The 16,863-nt window shown below is 51.0% G+C and overlaps 8 protein-coding genes across 8 annotated transcripts; 2 read left to right on the forward strand and 6 right to left on the reverse strand.

Annotated features, from left to right (window-relative positions):
* Positions 1-447: 447 nt before the first annotated feature.
* PFICI_15153 (uncharacterized protein) lies at positions 448-1,577 on the forward strand (the record flags this gene model as incomplete). The annotated part of the gene is made up of 3 exons (XM_007843734.1): positions 448-568; positions 635-739; positions 805-1,577. The coding sequence occupies 3 exons, from the start codon at positions 448-450 to the stop codon at positions 1,575-1,577; spliced, it is 999 nt and encodes a 332-aa protein (XP_007841925.1).
* Positions 1,578-2,022: 445 nt separating this feature from the next.
* Positions 2,023-2,307, reverse strand: PFICI_15154 (uncharacterized protein; the record flags this gene model as incomplete). The annotated part of the gene is made up of 1 exon (XM_007843735.1): positions 2,023-2,307. The coding sequence occupies one exon, from the start codon at positions 2,305-2,307 to the stop codon at positions 2,023-2,025; it is 285 nt and encodes a 94-aa protein (XP_007841926.1).
* A 563-nt stretch (positions 2,308-2,870) lies between these two features.
* PFICI_15155 (uncharacterized protein) lies at positions 2,871-4,749 on the reverse strand (the record flags this gene model as incomplete). The annotated part of the gene is made up of 6 exons (XM_007843736.1): positions 2,871-3,122; positions 3,198-3,859; positions 3,908-3,995; positions 4,061-4,182; positions 4,237-4,398; positions 4,467-4,749. The coding sequence occupies 6 exons, from the start codon at positions 4,747-4,749 to the stop codon at positions 2,871-2,873; spliced, it is 1,569 nt and encodes a 522-aa protein (XP_007841927.1).
* Positions 4,750-5,863: 1,114 nt separating this feature from the next.
* Positions 5,864-7,218, reverse strand: PFICI_15156 (Neutral protease 2; the record flags this gene model as incomplete). The annotated part of the gene is made up of 5 exons (XM_007843737.1): positions 5,864-5,883; positions 5,938-6,120; positions 6,190-6,657; positions 6,801-6,947; positions 7,005-7,218. The coding sequence occupies 5 exons, from the start codon at positions 7,216-7,218 to the stop codon at positions 5,864-5,866; spliced, it is 1,032 nt and encodes a 343-aa protein (XP_007841928.1).
* Positions 7,219-9,598: 2,380 nt separating this feature from the next.
* On the forward strand, positions 9,599-10,075 carry PFICI_15157 (uncharacterized protein; the record flags this gene model as incomplete). Its single annotated transcript, XM_007843738.1, has 1 exon — positions 9,599-10,075. The coding sequence occupies one exon, from the start codon at positions 9,599-9,601 to the stop codon at positions 10,073-10,075; it is 477 nt and encodes a 158-aa protein (XP_007841929.1).
* A 154-nt stretch (positions 10,076-10,229) lies between these two features.
* PFICI_15158 (uncharacterized protein) lies at positions 10,230-11,467 on the reverse strand (the record flags this gene model as incomplete). Its single annotated transcript, XM_007843739.1, has 2 exons — positions 10,230-11,069; positions 11,183-11,467. 2 exons carry the CDS (start codon positions 11,465-11,467, stop codon positions 10,230-10,232), a joined length of 1,125 nt encoding a protein of 374 aa, XP_007841930.1.
* A 695-nt stretch (positions 11,468-12,162) lies between these two features.
* On the reverse strand, positions 12,163-13,323 carry PFICI_15159 (uncharacterized protein; the record flags this gene model as incomplete). Its single annotated transcript, XM_007843740.1, has 1 exon — positions 12,163-13,323. One exon carries the CDS (start codon positions 13,321-13,323, stop codon positions 12,163-12,165), a length of 1,161 nt encoding a protein of 386 aa, XP_007841931.1.
* Positions 13,324-15,115: 1,792 nt separating this feature from the next.
* On the reverse strand, positions 15,116-16,245 carry PFICI_15160 (uncharacterized protein; the record flags this gene model as incomplete). The annotated part of the gene is made up of 2 exons (XM_007843741.1): positions 15,116-15,416; positions 15,602-16,245. The coding sequence occupies 2 exons, from the start codon at positions 16,243-16,245 to the stop codon at positions 15,116-15,118; spliced, it is 945 nt and encodes a 314-aa protein (XP_007841932.1).
* Between the last annotated feature and the right edge of the window lie 618 nt (positions 16,246-16,863).

Below are 16,863 nucleotides of genomic sequence, written 5' to 3' on the forward strand. Positions count from 1 at the left end.
ACCATAAGCGCCTCTTGGCATGCTTTGGCGAGATTGAGGGGCCTGGCTCTTTTAGGGCTGTGTCGCCGCAACATCCTCCTTCTCGATGAAGTGATTGGTGTCATGAATTGATTGGCAAGGCAATTGGATTATCACCTAACCTAGTACAGTAGTAGTAGTAGTACGTAGTACTATTATTGCATGTGCCGCTCTCTGCCCGCGAAACTTGGCTCGTGGAGGTGGAGCGAGGACCATCTTGTCGGGGCCCCAGATCACGATCAGTCTCAGACACATTCAGCATGACTTTTTTAAGACTGCCAATCTTCTTTCTCAGTTCTAGGTCTAGGTACAAGCAGTACAGTGTCGTTCTCATTGTTCTTTCTCTCTTGTTATTTTCTTGGGTTTTCTGCTTGATATTTGACACGGGAGGGCCAATACAATCAACCAAATTTGGTGAGCTTCGACGAAATGGCCGCCACTCTTGCCGAAAAGAGCCCCCGGACATGGAGCTCGCGACTTTCGTTTCTTCACACAAAGAGAGCGCTGGCTGCATTATCGCTCCTGGTCACTGTAGCCATCATACTCATTGGTAATACCCATATGCCATAAAGAAGAAGACAATTTGCTGGATCCTCAACTGACTTGTCGAACCCAGCACTTGCCGCAACACACACAATTGGCAGCAGCTCTTCCTCGACATCAAAGCAGGCGGAATCTAATAATAGCACAAACAGCAGCTCCAGTACTGACTCTGGTCAAGGTTGGTGCCAACATCAATTTCTGTTTCGTCCGTCGGCTTTCATGAGACCTAACCGTTTTGCTCAGCAAACTCTACTACATCGCAAACGAGTGGCGAGTACGCTGGAAGCATCGCAGATGGCACCCCTCTCAGAGTAATGTGCCTTGGCGCATCAATCGTCAAGGGCGAGACATCTCCCGGCACGGTTGGCTTTCGAAAGGTGCTTCGGGACGACCTCGTCGGATTCGGGGTACCAGTAAACATGGTCGGTTCGGTTCGGCTGGGCGACATGATTGATAATGACCTGGAGGCATACGGCGGTAATCTCATTACCCAAATTCACGACCACGCCACACACATTGTCCCCGAAGCACTGCCAAATGTTTTCGTCATCAATGTCGGGACAAACAACATTCTCCAAAACATCGACATTGACAAGACGGGCGAGCAAATGGAAGACTTTATCGACTATCTGCTCGAGACATCGCCGAGGTCTTTTGTCATTATGAGCACTCTCTTGACCAATAATGTATCGGGTGGTGCCCTCGAACCAAACGTCCTGGACATCAACGGGCAGTATCGGAGCCTGATGACAAGGTTCGAAAACAGTGGCAAGCCAGTCGTGTTGGCGGAAATGCACCCAAGCGAAGGGGGAGGAGACGAGGTGCCTCAGCTTGCGGATATTGGGCCTGACGGATCGCATCCTTTGGTGAGCGGTTACGAAAAGATGGGGCATATCTTCTCCCAGGCAGTAAAGACCGCCGACTCGAAAGGAATGATTCAAATCGCGACAGACAATGGATATCCTGATGATGGAGAGGCGGAGAGGAGCAGTACCAAACGGCTAAGGCACCGTTAGAGGTCGACCAATGAACCATGAGAGCTCACTTTGGCATGAAAGCTGGGTTGAGCACCAGGTTGTTTATTCGTCTGTCAAATAAGTACCTGATTGACAGCGTGGCATGGGCCACACATATTGATGCCAGTGGCAGCAATCAAGGTCTATCTACCATACAACGGGACGCAACCTCTGTGGTTGGGGAACCATGGCTGGGATGTTGCCAAGGAGTGTCCATGGCCAGGCCAACCTATGTCGACTTTTTTTTTTTTGGCCTGATCTCTTACACAACCATGACACTCTATATTTTCGGTCATGTCTCTGAACAGTACGTGCTTGCCCTACTTCAGTACAGTGGTTTCCATGAAGCCTCCAACACTAGCATGCACATCATCCCAAAGACGCAATTCTGCGGCAAGAGCCATGCCGGTGCCTCTTTATTCTTCTTTCTCTTGGGTAGGGTCGGTCAATGACTCTCAAGCTGCAAAGAACCAGTAGGAAGGTACTTACTGCGGTTGATGGGCCAATCCTTTGGCATGCCGCGAAAGTGTGACTTCAACTGCACCGGCTTTCGAGCAGAAGTGTCTGTCTCTTTTGACTGGGAGGCGGCATCATCACCACCATCCTCATCACGGCCATGACCTCGAACTGGTTCTTGCGCCTGATTGCTGCCTTCATGCTGCGTAGGCGTGGCTGTGGACGGTTCCGATGCCTTGGAGTTGGCGCCGTCTCGGCTTGTGTGCTCGCTCATGGTCTGGGTCTATTAGTAGCGTTGTGCTGCTGAACACCTAGCTGTGTTCGATGGGAAGCTCGCTTGGTATTTGGCGTTCTGAGATAATGTACTTGAAAAAATGGTATTTGATAGACGGCCCCGATCAGGGAAGGATTTCCATTTGTAAAGAGATGATCACCTAACCTTGTAATGTAATGTACAAACAAACCCACCCACCTGCTTACCTGCCTAGAAAGTTATAGTACCTGTCCGTTCCCCCATTACCCTTGTGACTCTCTGGTCAAACACAAGCGGATCACGATGACGTCACAAGCACAAAGCACTGTGCCACTATGGCGGCTGGAAGCTTGAGCTGAGCTGAGCTTCACGGAGCACGAACACCTGAGCATTGAGCACTGAGCTGGATGGAGCTGAAGTCTGACAAAGATACGTGTCATCCGATACGTGCTGTGGAATATACAATTCTAGGTTCGGTACTGTGTATGTAGGCAGGTAATGTAGGCAATGTGGCATATGTTCATATTCTGGGCTTTTCTATAGGACCAGGCATGTATCATCCCTATGCCATTGTCACGTCTCGCCTAGTAAATGTACCTGAAGTTTAGGTTCTCACGATCCGTCATATCAGCAAAGGCCGTAGAGTCCAGATCGCGACCGTGCAGGCCGCCTTCCATTTCAGACTGGATCTTATCGCGCCGCCTGTTCTCGCGGCTCATCAGTATCCAAAAGGTGGTGATGATACAGACCTCTAGCAGGTGGGACACAATCATGGACCAAATACCAAGCTCATAATACGGTGCTTGATTAGTGAGGTAAAAGAAGGGCCCCGAGATCTGCAACAGTGGGTTCCAACAGGTTAGCAAGCAAATCATCATCATGATGGTCAATGTGGGTTGGGGGCGACGTACATTCCCAGCGCAGTACCCGAGAAATAAAACTGCATTCGTCACCACCTTTTTCGTGTGCCCAGCCGTGTTCGCAGTCTGCAGCGACAAGACCAATACAAAGGCGGCATTGTACGGGCCAGTCAAGTAGTAACACATGAGTCTCGCAATCTGGCGATTGGCCGGGACGAATCGGAGGCCAAAGGCACCAGCAATATTTGGTAGCAGGAATAGTAGAATGAAGAGGCACCGCTTGTTGACAAATCTGTTGTTCAGGTACACGCAAATAAGGATGCTGATTGCTATGATTATTCCGTAGGGAACCTGCATCAGCGTTGTCACAAGAGTACTGAACCCGAATCCTTGGATGATCAAGGTTCCGAAATTCGAGATTCCACCGTTTGGCACATTGCACACCAGTCCCAGCAGGAAGAAAAGGTATAGCTTGACGTCGAGGAAGGCTTCGCGAACCTGGTGCCACTTGAGATGTTTGTTCTCTACTCCAGTCTGGTTCTCCCGCAAACGCTGGACCGCCATTCGCTTTTCGGCACGGGTCAGACCCTTGGCGGTAACTGGAGAATCCGGCAAGAAGACAAACATGACGATCCCCCATACGCAACATAGCGCGCCAATGATGAGGAACTCGTATTTCCAAGAAGGTAGTGATCCCTTGATGCTACCAATGCCTGAACAATCAGTCTCGAATCAGTCGACATGAGCGTCCAGGAACTTACCGTAACCGAGCAGGCCACCCAAAGATATGCCCAAACCATTAGCAGTGTACCAAATACCAATACGCACAGGTTGTTGGCGTCGGGTATACTGTACACTAGATCAACAACAGACCAACGACACATGCAGGAAAGATCATGTAGGGAATAACCTACCCACATGCTGGTTATGAGCATAAAGGAAGGATCCGAGCATGCCTCGGCGGCACCGGCGAGGAAGCGAAGGACCATGAGTCCAGCGAAATTGTGTACGGCGGCTTGAAGCATCAAGAAAAACCCTGCTCATCTCAGTCTGCTTATCTTCAATGCCAGTCAATCTCTCCTCGACTTACCCCAAAGAAAAATATTGATGCCCAGGTATTTTCCAATGGGAAACTTTTGCATCATGAAGTTGGTCGGAAAGGCCCATGCAAGAAAGCCAAAGTAGAACATTGAACTCAGCCAATTGTACTTGGGCCCTTGTAGGTCCAGGTCTTGCCTGATTCCGAATATAGCTGCACCACGAGATGTGTGAGTCCAATACAGTAAGTATTATATGTCCAACTACGTATTTTCAACCTACCAGCATAAGAGAGTGTGGTTTTGTCAATGTAGAAGAAGGCATAGCACACGGCCAGGTACGGCAAAATCATAAAATCAATCTTTCTCACCAGTCGCCGCTCTTCCGTGGGATCGCGAGGCTCGTGGATCTGATCTGGGTGGTCAAACAGAGTCATGGCCACATCGACGTCGTGACTAGACCCTGGTACCGTCTTGGCAATATTGACATGGCTAGCATGAGCTGCAAGTTCTTCGTGATCCTTTGATGGAAGAGAGCGGCTGGGCTCGTTGTTGTTTTCTGCCATGGTGATAGTGTCCGGCTTCTCGACAGCGGAGAGCTCAACGTTATGAATGGACTAAAGAATGAACGTCTGCCTGTCTACAATTATGATGGGAAGCACCCGATTGCATGAAAAGTCAAAATGTATGTGGTTGGAATGAGAAGCCGGGAGTTTGAGATCTGGGCACCCCTTATCTAACTTTTGAATGGGAAGCTCAGCCCACACAATTGTCATAACAGTCATCTCTGGTTGGATTACGGAAATCCGTAGCCCTTGGGACGGACGCACATGGTGATGGCCCACTCGAGTGGCCCGTTTACCCCAATGCACTATGATACTACCTATATCCTATCAAGGCGGCACTGCTTCAAGTGGTTACAGTGGTTACAGTAGATAGCTGCCTAGTAGGTAGGTACAAGCGTACATGAGGATGCGGGGAAATGGCCATTAGAAAACGATTCTTCCCCTCCCGCGTCTCGCGGGGTATATATGGGGTACGTCGTCATCTTGTCCTAAAACAGCAATCCGAGCCTGGGGTAAGGAGGGTGTCGGGAGACCCGTCGTGGTCGAGGTTATGTCTTTCGGTTAGCATAGCTAACCTAAATACTAACTTAAGCAGCAAGTGTTTTCCTGGCTCTTCTACTTCGATCCGTTTCATTTGAGCTAACATGACCACGAGGTATTCTCGACACATCACTTGACTACTGCCCGGACATTTCCACGTTGAAGGAAACATGATCCAATAGCTTTCACTTGACGACGCAGCACCAAAGAATTAACCAGGGAGAAGTGGATAGGAGAAGCAAGTGAGAATTTGTTGCGCTGCCGGGAAGTTTGACCTGCAAAAAGTCTACATTGCTCCGGATGTAGTATATTGTTGATCAAGAAGAACACTCTTCTGTTGCTTGGCAATATCAAGTCAGATATCCCTCCCGGGAATTCCCCAGACACAGTCGTCCATCTTCAGGTGGCCGAAATGCGTGGAGACAATCATAAGACTTATACTGATATATGATAGTTATATACGACATTCCCAACTAGCTCAAAGCCTATTTGACCTCGACATGGTTCCTCCATAAATCCAATTTGTGTGTTGGCAGCACATGACATGAATATCCGCAGTTTCTTAATATGGCATCTAGCAGCCGGCATAGACAGCTTTTATCGTCATCGTTAGTGGTTGTATTGTTCAAAGGCTTGGGTTCAACTCACCATTGGCAAACAGAGCATAGCTGTCGGCGTTGTTCAGTGCTTGGGTGGCTGACAGTCTAATGGCAGCCGAGTAGCCGTAGCCCAGATCCTGGGTTCCCTTGATCTGGCTCAAGTGGGTGACCTCGTGGAGAGTCGTGGTCGCCTGATCCTGAGCATGGCAGGATTTTGTAAGCGCCGGGAGGTCTAATGGATCAAAATGGGTCAGCCTTGATTCATCATGGGAAAATTACAGCACATATTTCGACCACTTACAGTTAAAGTACAGAGGGCACGAGACCATGAAGCTTCCAGAAGGCAGGGTGTAGGCCAAGACACCACTGCTGCAGGAGCTGTAGACATCAGTGCAGTACTGCTTGGAAACACCAGACGTGGTGCTGCCACACTCGGAAGCAACGCGGTTGAAGACGGTAACAAGAGTGCTGGCGGCGGAAGCAGTCTTGAAGTACTCTACAACCTTGGCACTGTCGGACTGGGCGGCAGAGGCAGAGAGCTTGGCAAGGGATGCGCAGTTGGAAAGGGCTGTGGTCTGAGCCGTCTTCTTGGCGCCAGTGCAGTCGGACTGAACAACAGTGCGCTTCTCGACAAAGCGACGCTGGACCTCAGCAGCCTGGGCGCCATCGACAGTGGCAGAGATGGAGTTGCTGGAGAACGGAACGACGCCGGCGATCGCGGTTGTGTTGGCATCTGCATAGGACAGAACGCCGTTGGCAACAAAGTTGTCTTGTCAGAATACGTTAGTTCTTTCCCTTGGCTTTTCTTATTCGACCTTTGGCGCCGAAATCTTGAACACCCTACTCCAAGAGTATAGAGCCGAAGAGACCAAAGAGGTTATCTTGTTTGCTATAGAAAATTTGTGTACTCACACTCGCCGCCCTCGCTAAGGTCGTGAAGCTCGCCAACGTCAATCAGCGTCTTGATGGACTCGCCAGCAGGAATGGTTAGGAACGCTTCCTCGTCGAGGCCAGCAGTGGTAATTCGAAGACGAATACCGGCAAAGTCAACCTGGGAATCTACCTATTGCATCAGCTAGTCTGCCAAATTTCTCTGTTCTGGCGCAAGATACATACCACCCTTGAAGACCTGGACCTTCTCAACTGGAGCGCTGTCAAAGAGGGAGCCAGTCTTGAAGATCTTCAAGGCATCATTGCCAGTGTTGGTAACGGTAGCCTGCAGACCAGTATTGCCAATCGACTCGAGTTTGACGTCGAGAGGAGAGTCACGTTTCATCGTGGCGGCAGTCGCCAAGGTGGCGAGCGCCGAGAGGCCAGCGAGAAACTTCATCTTGAAAGGCAGGGTAGAATTATCGACAAGGCTGAGGCAATGATTGGCTGCAAAGTAATACCGAACTGTTATTCGAGCTGAAGAGGTGTGGCCAGAAGGGTTCTCATTTTGTCTGCTGTTGTTCAAATGACTGATACTTATACTCGATGGTCGTCGTTTCCATGGCCTCGTCTTCTCTGCGGTCAAGATGGGATGACTAGGTAGTCGGATCGTCGTTGTGATTGATGACAGCGATGTACCGAGTGCTCCTAGAGGCAAACAGGAAGCTGAACTCTCAATGATAGTTGCTTCCGAATGCCAAGAGCCGCTTGGAGGATTACATGGGACGAAGGGTTCCATGTGGAGAATGAATATGAATGGATAAACCCCTTTGGTGCAGCTGTACAGCGGATCCTCGGACGTTACTCAACCTGCAGCGATGCGAAAGCCAATAAAGCTTGGTAAAGCTTGTCATTGCTTATACTACAGCACCGTCCAGGGTCGTTTCCTCTGGGTAGCATCCGCCAGCATACATTCCATCAGCCCTCCGGATCCCGGCGTTGACGGTCTGTCAGTGGATCGATCATGTCCTACGGGCTGAGGCCATGCTCAAGGTTAACTCGAGATGGACGGAAGCCAGATTCCTGTTGTCTTCAGATGATTGATAACGCGTTGGCGAGTAATTCGAATATAGGACATACAATATGACATGTTACGGGGCAAGAAAGAAAGTGATAGGACATTCCGGTTATTCGATGACCCGCGAATGGGCAAATGGGCAGTAGAGGCTTACTCCTCATTTTGAGAAGGAAAGAAAAACTGCCAAGAGGGCGTGCCAAGACTCATATATGTATACGAGCGTCGCTTTGGGCTGAAGCAGCTACCTAGTATACTCGATTCGGACAGGGGAAGACAGACAAGGGTGAACCACTCACGATGAAACCATGCATGGCTGGACGATGCACCATCTTGGGCGACGAGATCGCGACCCCGAGCTAACATACAGTTTACAGATTCAATCGGATATCAACTCCTCAGATAAAGGCTTCCAAAGGTGGGGAGATCTTCTTCCCACTACCAGGAGTCATAGTGGGACCTAGAGGGCTCACTTGAAGAATCGAGACGACTGGCGAAGGCATAGAGCTGGCTTCACAGGTGCGAATAGATACCTGCCGGAGAGATTGCAACAAACGAAAGACTATGCATCAGCTTGGTAGGTATGTACGCCTCCAATCAACGAACGGGGTCGCATACGTACCAAACAGATAGATAGAGTCATTTTCAATTTGCCAATAATTACTACTCACACCTGATAACGCACCTAGCTACCGGCATCTGTATCTTCGCTTACGGGGGAAGGTTGCTCAAGCCGGGTGCAACGGCATAAGCTTTTGTGCGGTGGTCACAAGCCTCACCTTAATCCAACGACTCGAGTAGACGAGGCACACGAGCATCATTTTGCAGCTAGGTATGGAATGTAGGTAAGCATGGTCGAATATAGTCGGTACACTACTACCTATGTCGATTCCCCAGAAAGGAACAAGTCCACCTTCCTGATTCGTCGACGCTCCGGCGGGTCCTATTATGCATAACTTTCTTCTAACACTAAACCAACCTGGTATGTTGCTCCTCTTCCTTTGCCCCCCACCCGCTCTGTCTGCTCATTGCACTCTCAGTGCCACTCACTCGCTACCTTGGGACGAGGGGTTTATCACATTTCTTCCATCTACATCTGTTCCCGGGCGTTGATAGACCTGTGGCTTACTACGTTGGACAGCAGCCCGATTCGCTACATAACCGATCTGTCGTCATAGACTACCGAGACAATATCCTCATCAAGAAGCTGGGATTCATATAAAGCGTTGGACCCATTACTGCCAAGACCATCGTGGCCCGGAGCAGTGGCATCTCGTAAGTTGATTCGAGCATCACTGCCCGCCCATGGGCACCCATCGTCATGTCAAGCTGGAAATTTGCAAACACTCCGTCACTGGCTGGAGCTTGGGGCTTTGGCATGGTAGCGAAGCGCCTCCCCTCTCGTTTCCATGCAGCCAATGTTCCCTTGGCACATCTGTGATATCCCCGGCGCCCCAAAACACGGTTGAATATAGATAGCTGTGTAGGTCAACCTCATGAGCGAGCAGTCACAGCCTGACTGACTTGGGCATGTACCTGGGAGGTAGACTTGCGGAGCCTGTTTACCCCAAATCGTTTCTAGGTGCCGATTCTCACTCTTTGTCCGAAGCAGTACTCCCACCCTTCAAAGCTGGTCCAGCCGCTTCCAATGAGCTACCCGCGACGTCATTACCATTTTCGTAACATAATAACCCTCTTCATTGCTGTTGGCTTCACCATCCTCTGCTTCTCAAAGCTGTACCGGGCAGAGTCTTCCACCACCACCATGTCCTCTGGCGCCCTGTCACATCTTACCGTTTCCGTCCGGAAATCGGCATCCAACGACCTTGCCTTTAGCGTGACCAACAACCACGATGAACCCATCACTCTACTGAGATGGGAGTCGCCACTCGATCCCCTGGCCCTGAAGCTCGGCAAGGTCAAGCTGTTTGCACCCGCCGACAGCGAAGAGGCGCTTGACATCCCAATCATCATGGTCCGCCGTAAAATGCCACCCGGCCAGGAGTCGCTAGTCACCATTGAGCCGGGCGCGACTGCAGAATCATCGATAGAGCTCAAGGAGCCACTGGTCCCAATAGATAAGCTCAAAGGCGATGTCAAGGTGTCCTACCAGGGAAGGTGGGTGAGCGCATGGCAGAAGAGGGCTGATAAGATCTCACCCAAGGAGCTCGAGGATCTAAACGCTGGAGAGGAGGCGCTTTCGGGAGATTATTCGATGGAACCAGTCACCATCAACTTCTAGTCAATACATGGAGCCAATGGGTAGTTTCTATCACTGACGCATCCCTTCGCTTTCTCCTTTGAACAATGACTGCATCCAGCTATTTCACATTGACTTATTTGGCCGTCTTTCTTGACGAATTAATATTGGTTATTGGAAGATGATCAATTACATCCTAGTCTGCCAGTTCCTGTAGCTTTGCATACACCACATCTGCAATCTCAATGTTATTTGTCTCGAGATACATGAAATGCCCATTCCCAAGGATCCCGATGTCTTCCAGCTTGATCCACTCATAAGCTACTTGTGTCTGATCCAAGTAGAGCGCTACACAGTGATCATATGTGATATGCGGGCTTGCACTTCCAGTGTACATGATGAATGGCACCTTCGCAATCTCTGGCAGGGTATGTATGGTCGAGTTGCTCGCCTGCAAGAAACAGGAGCGTAAGGCAGGGGTGTCAGTCCCAACCTCTACAGGGTTGAGCTCGCTAGCTGACTGGATTGGGGGATTATAGGTTATGGGAGTATTGGTCAAGCCGTATGCTCGCGACCGAGAGCGGCCGGACGGGTCATTGGCGCCTCCTACCAGCGATTGAAAGGGAATCACGGTGGGCTCCAGATTGATCGTCGCCTTAACCAGGTCGGGGCACTCGTCCGACATGAGGACGGTATACTGGCACGATGCCGAATGACAAAACGTGAAAGACTCTCCCACCAACTCCAATAAGCGACAGCCTGCCGCCCTCATGGCAAGCTCTCCGCTCGTGGAATTTGAGTTTAGAGGGATCATGGTCGCTTCGAAAGCGTCAAAGACGGGATCGCCTCGGACGCCCGTCCCGGGCCACTTGTCATGGCCTTCTGCCTGCGGATAGTAATCGGCCAGTTCCGGAGCGGTGAAACCATTCTGCGTGATGTTGTCTGTCGATCCGAGCTTGATTGTGTAATCTGCCAGGTCGTTTTGGGTGCTTCGGCCGTTTCCAATCACATCGAGTATATAGACCTGATAGCCGGCCTCCACAAAATACGATGCCCAACCTTGTCGGTTGTCGGGCGTGTTTAACCACACATGTTTTGAGTCAGTACTTTTTACGTCTGGGGATTCTGTGGGGGATATGAATGCCCTACTGAGCCTGGTGGTATGCCAGCCGAAATAAAGACAAGCGGGTTCGATTGATTGACTCCAGATAGTGGAGTCAGCTTTTCGACATAGATTTGACCAATTGTGAGGCTTTGATATGTGCCATTGTATGGTACGTAGTTGCCGCCAACATAGAACGAGTCTCTTCGATAAGCCGCCTCGGTAGAGATGCAGCGAGGACTGATGGCGTTCAAGCCTGTGCAGTCAACAGTTGTGTCAGCGACCACCGCCGCTGCCACGAGGCAAAGCAACAACACCAACAAGAAAATCATGGTAGCGGAGAACGAGATCCCAGACTCTCGGTGCGCAAGAGAATGAGAAGGGGGAGGGGAAATCAAGTGTCACGACCTCACCAGGAAATGAGTGAGAGCGAGAGAACGAGAGAGGAGAAATTCCGAGGCCATGCATTTCCCCTCTAGAGCGACAGGGGTTCTCGCCCCAGGCCAGCCATGCGATCAATATCAAGAACGGAGCACTTCCCATTGTGCCCCGCCAAGACGGGTTGCCAAAACTTGATCAAAGACATAGAACACATGTAGTCACGCATTCCCACATGACCAAGAATACTCGAGCGTCGAGCATTCTTCTTAATATTCAACACTTGCAAATACGCCAGGAGCAAAGTTTGTTCAACAAGATAGTATTTACAGCCCAAGAGGAGCCTTGACTGACTCGTCCCAGGACGGAATATATGTATAAACAGAAATGAATCGTATCACAAACAAATGTCGCTCCTCGTCTGAGCTCACGCAGAGCCGTCTTCTACACATCTATGCCGTTCTTGGTCCCCATTTATAGTACCTCTAAACAGCCATGAATCACCAGGCCACGCCGCTGTCGTTGTTGTTCTTGTTTCTGTCCGTCTAGACGCACTGAGAGTAGTAGTCGTTCATCACACTTAAGTATTGGGCCAGATTGTTAGCTTTTTATTCCGTCATTCAAATTCTGTAAAGAGCAAGAAGATAACTTACGTGCAGGTGCCCGAAGCGCAAGTAGTCGAGCCAGTGTATGTGAGACCTCCACATTGTCCATAGAGGGCAACCGATCCACCGCTGGACGACGCAGCAGTCGAGGTAGCGGCTGCTGCAGAACTGGTGCGGGTCACCAAAGTGGTAGGAGCAGCTGACGTAGCGACGGCCGATGTGGTCTCATCGTCGTCAGCATCGCAGGAGTCGTCATCATCACCCTCGTCGTCACCCTCATCAGCAGCGGCGGATGTGGTAGCGGGAGCAGCAGCCGAGGAAGAGGAAACGGTGGCAGCCTCAGTCACGGCAGCAGCAGTCGAGGAAGTAGCAGCAACGGAGGAGGTAGCGGCAGCGGCAGCAGTGGACGAGGTGGCGGCGGCGGCAGTCGTGGTGGCAGCACTGCCGGAACCGGATCCAGAGCCACCAGTGTACAGAGCGGGGCCGGGGATGGTGTAGCTGGTGATGGTGGTGTAGGGGTTGAACAGGATACCAGGGTCATCCTCATTGTACAGGGCAGTACCCAGGGTACCAGAGGGGGAGTCCGTACCCGAGCCGGTAATGGCAATGTTGAAGCACTGCGGGTAGTTCTGAGCACCGTCCTCGGAGCCAGCACCGTGGAGAGCAATGATCTCGTGGCGGAAGACATAGTTACCGGCAGCCAAGGTCGACGGCACAGTGGTGGTCCAAGTGCTGTTGTTGTCGATCAGAGCCTGAGCAGCCCACGTCTCGGTGCTGGTATCGTAACCGCTCTCGTCAATCTTGACCCACTCGAGGGCAGTCTTGTCGACGGCCGAGCAGTCGCCGTTGCAGGCAGCCACGTAGGTGAGGACCGGGCCGATACCGTGAGGCCAGGTGGTCCACTGGAAATCCACAGTACCACCGGCACTGACGGACTTGGTCAGGGCGCCGGGCTCGGCGTTGATGTGGCAGTTGATGTCGGCGGTGCCGTAGGAGCTTGGGGAGACGAAGCCATTGTCCGTATCCTCGGCGTACCAGGCGGCAATGTCGGGGAAGGAACCCGAGTTGATCTTCTCGTAGTAGTAGTCCAAGAGGAAACCCTGGTTCCAGGTTCCATCGGTCACGAAGCCGGAGACAGTTCCGTGAGCCAGAGCCGAGCTGGCGAAAGCACCAGCCAGGGCGATAGAAGACTTGAAGGAGGACATGATGCAACGCTTTCTGAAGAGATGTCGAAAAATGTATCGTTATCAATGCGGACAGAGAATGGAGGGCTGCAGAAAAGCTCAGTTGAGTTCAAAAAGGGAACGAGATACGATTGCTGTAAGTGAAAAAGAAAGGAAGTGTCCCAGCTTCACACGGTGAAGTTGACAAGGCGAATCGAAAAAGAATGAAGACCTCGAAAGGATGAAGAGGGAAAAGAATGAAAGACTGTTGTGAACAAAGCTACAGAGAGAGAGAGCAGAAGACTTTCCAACCGGCGTATTGTCAAGAGGCATCTCGAGGACTTATACGTTCTGGATGCCCTGCTCTGTCTGGCAGCTCACCCGCCGAGCCTTGGCTGGGAGCGAGGTCATCGTCTCCACTGCAATTCGTCGTTCATTATACTCGCTACAAACAGTGGACGATGGAGACTGGTGGAAGAAATGTCGAGCCCAATCAAATACAGAGCCGTAGACTGATTTGGACACATCCCCGGGATGCGGTTGAGCGTCGAGAGGATCCCCTGGTCGTTGAGCCTCAACCGACTCCATAATAAGGGGCCATGCTTACCATATGTTAGCTACCCCCCGGCTCCAGAAAAAGACAAAACCTAGCGCGAGATGAAACAACGCCCCTTCGGCCCAATCCGAATCCCTTCATTTCGCTCAGCTCAATTTGGGAAAAGAATATGGATTTCAATTAGCTCTCTCTGTCTCTCTCTGTCTCTCCCTGTCTCTCTATCTCTCTCTTCTCTCTCACTAAACCACACGCACTCATACATACACATATATATCCACTCTCGCACTTTTCCTTCCTTTATTTTAGGCGACCCAGCGGCCAGCTCTCGGCTACCTAGGGTGCATAATACATAGTAGGATTTGTTTGTTGTGTGGATCCACGCCTTCCTGGACAGAGATCATCGTACCCTGCATCCCTGCACACAACCTTCATCTTCAGATGAAAAAGGTGCGCCAAGCCGTTTCTTGTTGATGGAGATCCAGGGCACAGGAGCCTTTGGCAACGCCATCTCTTCGCGTCAGCGAGCTGTGGTCCATTGCCCCGTTCACGAGATCGCACCACGACAGGTGTTGTCACTGGCCTACTGCCCCCTGCAGCAATCCCACGACATATATGTATGTACATACCCTGTATGGTATTTCGGTACCGCGGCAAATAAGTATGTACTAGGTAGATGGGTAGACTAGGATGACGAGGACACACGCTGCACCCGCGAACGTCGAATTTACTACAAACTCTACTAGATGGCAGCATGCATGACACAACCCCCTCAGGCTCTGTCCATTCTTTCAATCACACTGTGGCGTATGGCGGTGTCAGTCCTTGGCGACTGAGAATTCGGTGCGCAGTTGGCCGCTTGATGTAGATTGCTATTGACCTGGCTCAATGATTTTCAGTAGCCACCCAACTTCGGAATGAACTTTGATTGTGGGCTTGAGATTTGTCGGCTACAGACAGGTGTCGTCATATTGCAATACAACCCAATTATCAAGCCATCATCTCAAGATATTCACCTAGCTTGATAGGTACGTACTTTGTAGGTTGGTAAGTCAGGTAGAAAGGAGGAACCCAATGGCGCATATTACATTGCCGCGACTCGCCCAGACATGAGTTGAAAATGGACCTTGGAGCCCGGGAATTTTTACACATGTCCCCGATAAGGTTGCATCTTTACTCGGCGGTATAGACGTGCTTTGTCGCTGCCATATGAGAAGTTCCAATGGCTTCTCACTGCCAAAAGAAGAAGAAGAAGAAAAATCCGTCTCCTTGCAAGACAGATCAGAAAAGTGTTTGGCCACCATCGATCACGATATCTGCACCGTTGATATAACTGCCGGCTCGACTGGCCAGTAGCACGATGGCACCCGTCAGTTCATCCGGTTGGCCCATTCTGCGCATGGGATTGCGACTAAGCCAGATATTCCTTGCATTATCAAGACCTATACCCTCGTTGAGGATTGTGTCCATATAACCTGGAGAAATGCTATTGACCCTGATACCCATATAGGCCCACTCGGCTGCCAGGCTCTTCACCATGGCCATGGCGGCAGTTTTCGAAACGTTGTACGATACCTGTGGCCTGGGATATACGATCAGCTCAGTGTTCTTTCATCGGTCCGTCTGCTTCACTCGATTTCTGTTGTCCCCGAACGTCCTTGGCAACCTCATGCTGCTATGCGATTTTGCAAAGCCGGATAGAAGTCCAGCCGCTTCATCAAAGACACGAGCGCAATGCATAGAAACGCAGTATCTTCCCAGACTTACTGAGGGTAGTTGACGCGATGCGCCGAAATGCTCGCAACGAAAATCATACTACCACCGGTGCCTTGCTTCCTCATCTGTCGCGCAACTGCCTGAGCACACAAGAAACCGCCGCTGGTATTGACATTCATAACTCGATTCCACTCATTTGGCGCCATGTCAATGGCATGCTGGCACATGACCATGCCGGCAAAGTTGAGCAAAATGTCTACGCTGCCAAGAAGCCTGGCAGTTTCCGAGACTGCTGCAGCTACGGCCTCGGCATCGGCTACATCCACTTTGATAAAGCGGATAGTGGTGCCTGGGAACTCATCCTCCAAAGTCTTGACCTTGGCGGCGGCCTCTTTGGGATTCGTGTCGAATATCATGAGCCCTTTGAGGCCATGCTCCAGGAGAGCCCTTGACGCAGCAAAGCCCAAATCGCCCGCACCACCTGTCACAATCGCGGCACCACCCACCAGGCGGAAGCGCAAGGCCGCGCGCTCGTCCGGGGAAGCACTGCGGGGTAGGGGCGACGGCGGAGATACAAGCGACCCGGGGATGCCGTCTCCAAGCTTCATCTGGGGCAGCACCCTGTTGGTCAGATCCGCTCGGACCGTGGGCACCGGCTTCAATTCGACCTCGCGGAAACCAGAATCAATATCCATGGTGTCGTGCTTCAGCTTTGTGAGAACAGGATAAAGTTGGCGGACTGTAACCCCGGGGAGAGTATAAAAGACCAGGTCAATGCCTATGATATTCAACCTCGGGAAGCCAGCGGGGTCGGATGCGCAGGCCCAAGCCGGGGGAAACTCCAGTTTTTGCTGCGCGTTCGGGGTTGATCATATGCATACATACGTTGGAAGTATCACACACACACACACACACACACACACACATACACATACACACAACAAGCCACAGCACGGACATGGTTCGATCATCCCATGCACCGATGGACGTCTGGTATACGAACAGGCCCTTCCTTTTTTCTTTCCCCCGTGGGGGGATTTGCAGTGCTGATACCCAGGGAACCCTAGAATCGGAGAACATGACGTACTTGGCTGAATTGAATTGAACTGGTGTGGATTGTTGTTTCGAGTTAGGTGGTCACTCACAAAACGTGAACAACCCGACGAGAAAAGAAGATGAGCAATGAAAGGCAAGGGGAAAGAAACAGCAGCACTACAATATGACCATCTAAGTAGGCATGTAGGTAGGTTTGTTACGGCAAAGATGGGCCTCGGCGCTGCAACAAAAGAGAATCTTCTTTTCTTTCTTTCTTC

The sequence above is a fragment of the Pestalotiopsis fici genome, assembly GCF_000516985.1.
Source record: "Pestalotiopsis fici W106-1 unplaced genomic scaffold PFICI_Scf_15, whole genome shotgun sequence".
NCBI lineage: Eukaryota > Fungi > Ascomycota > Sordariomycetes > Amphisphaeriales > Sporocadaceae > Pestalotiopsis > Pestalotiopsis fici.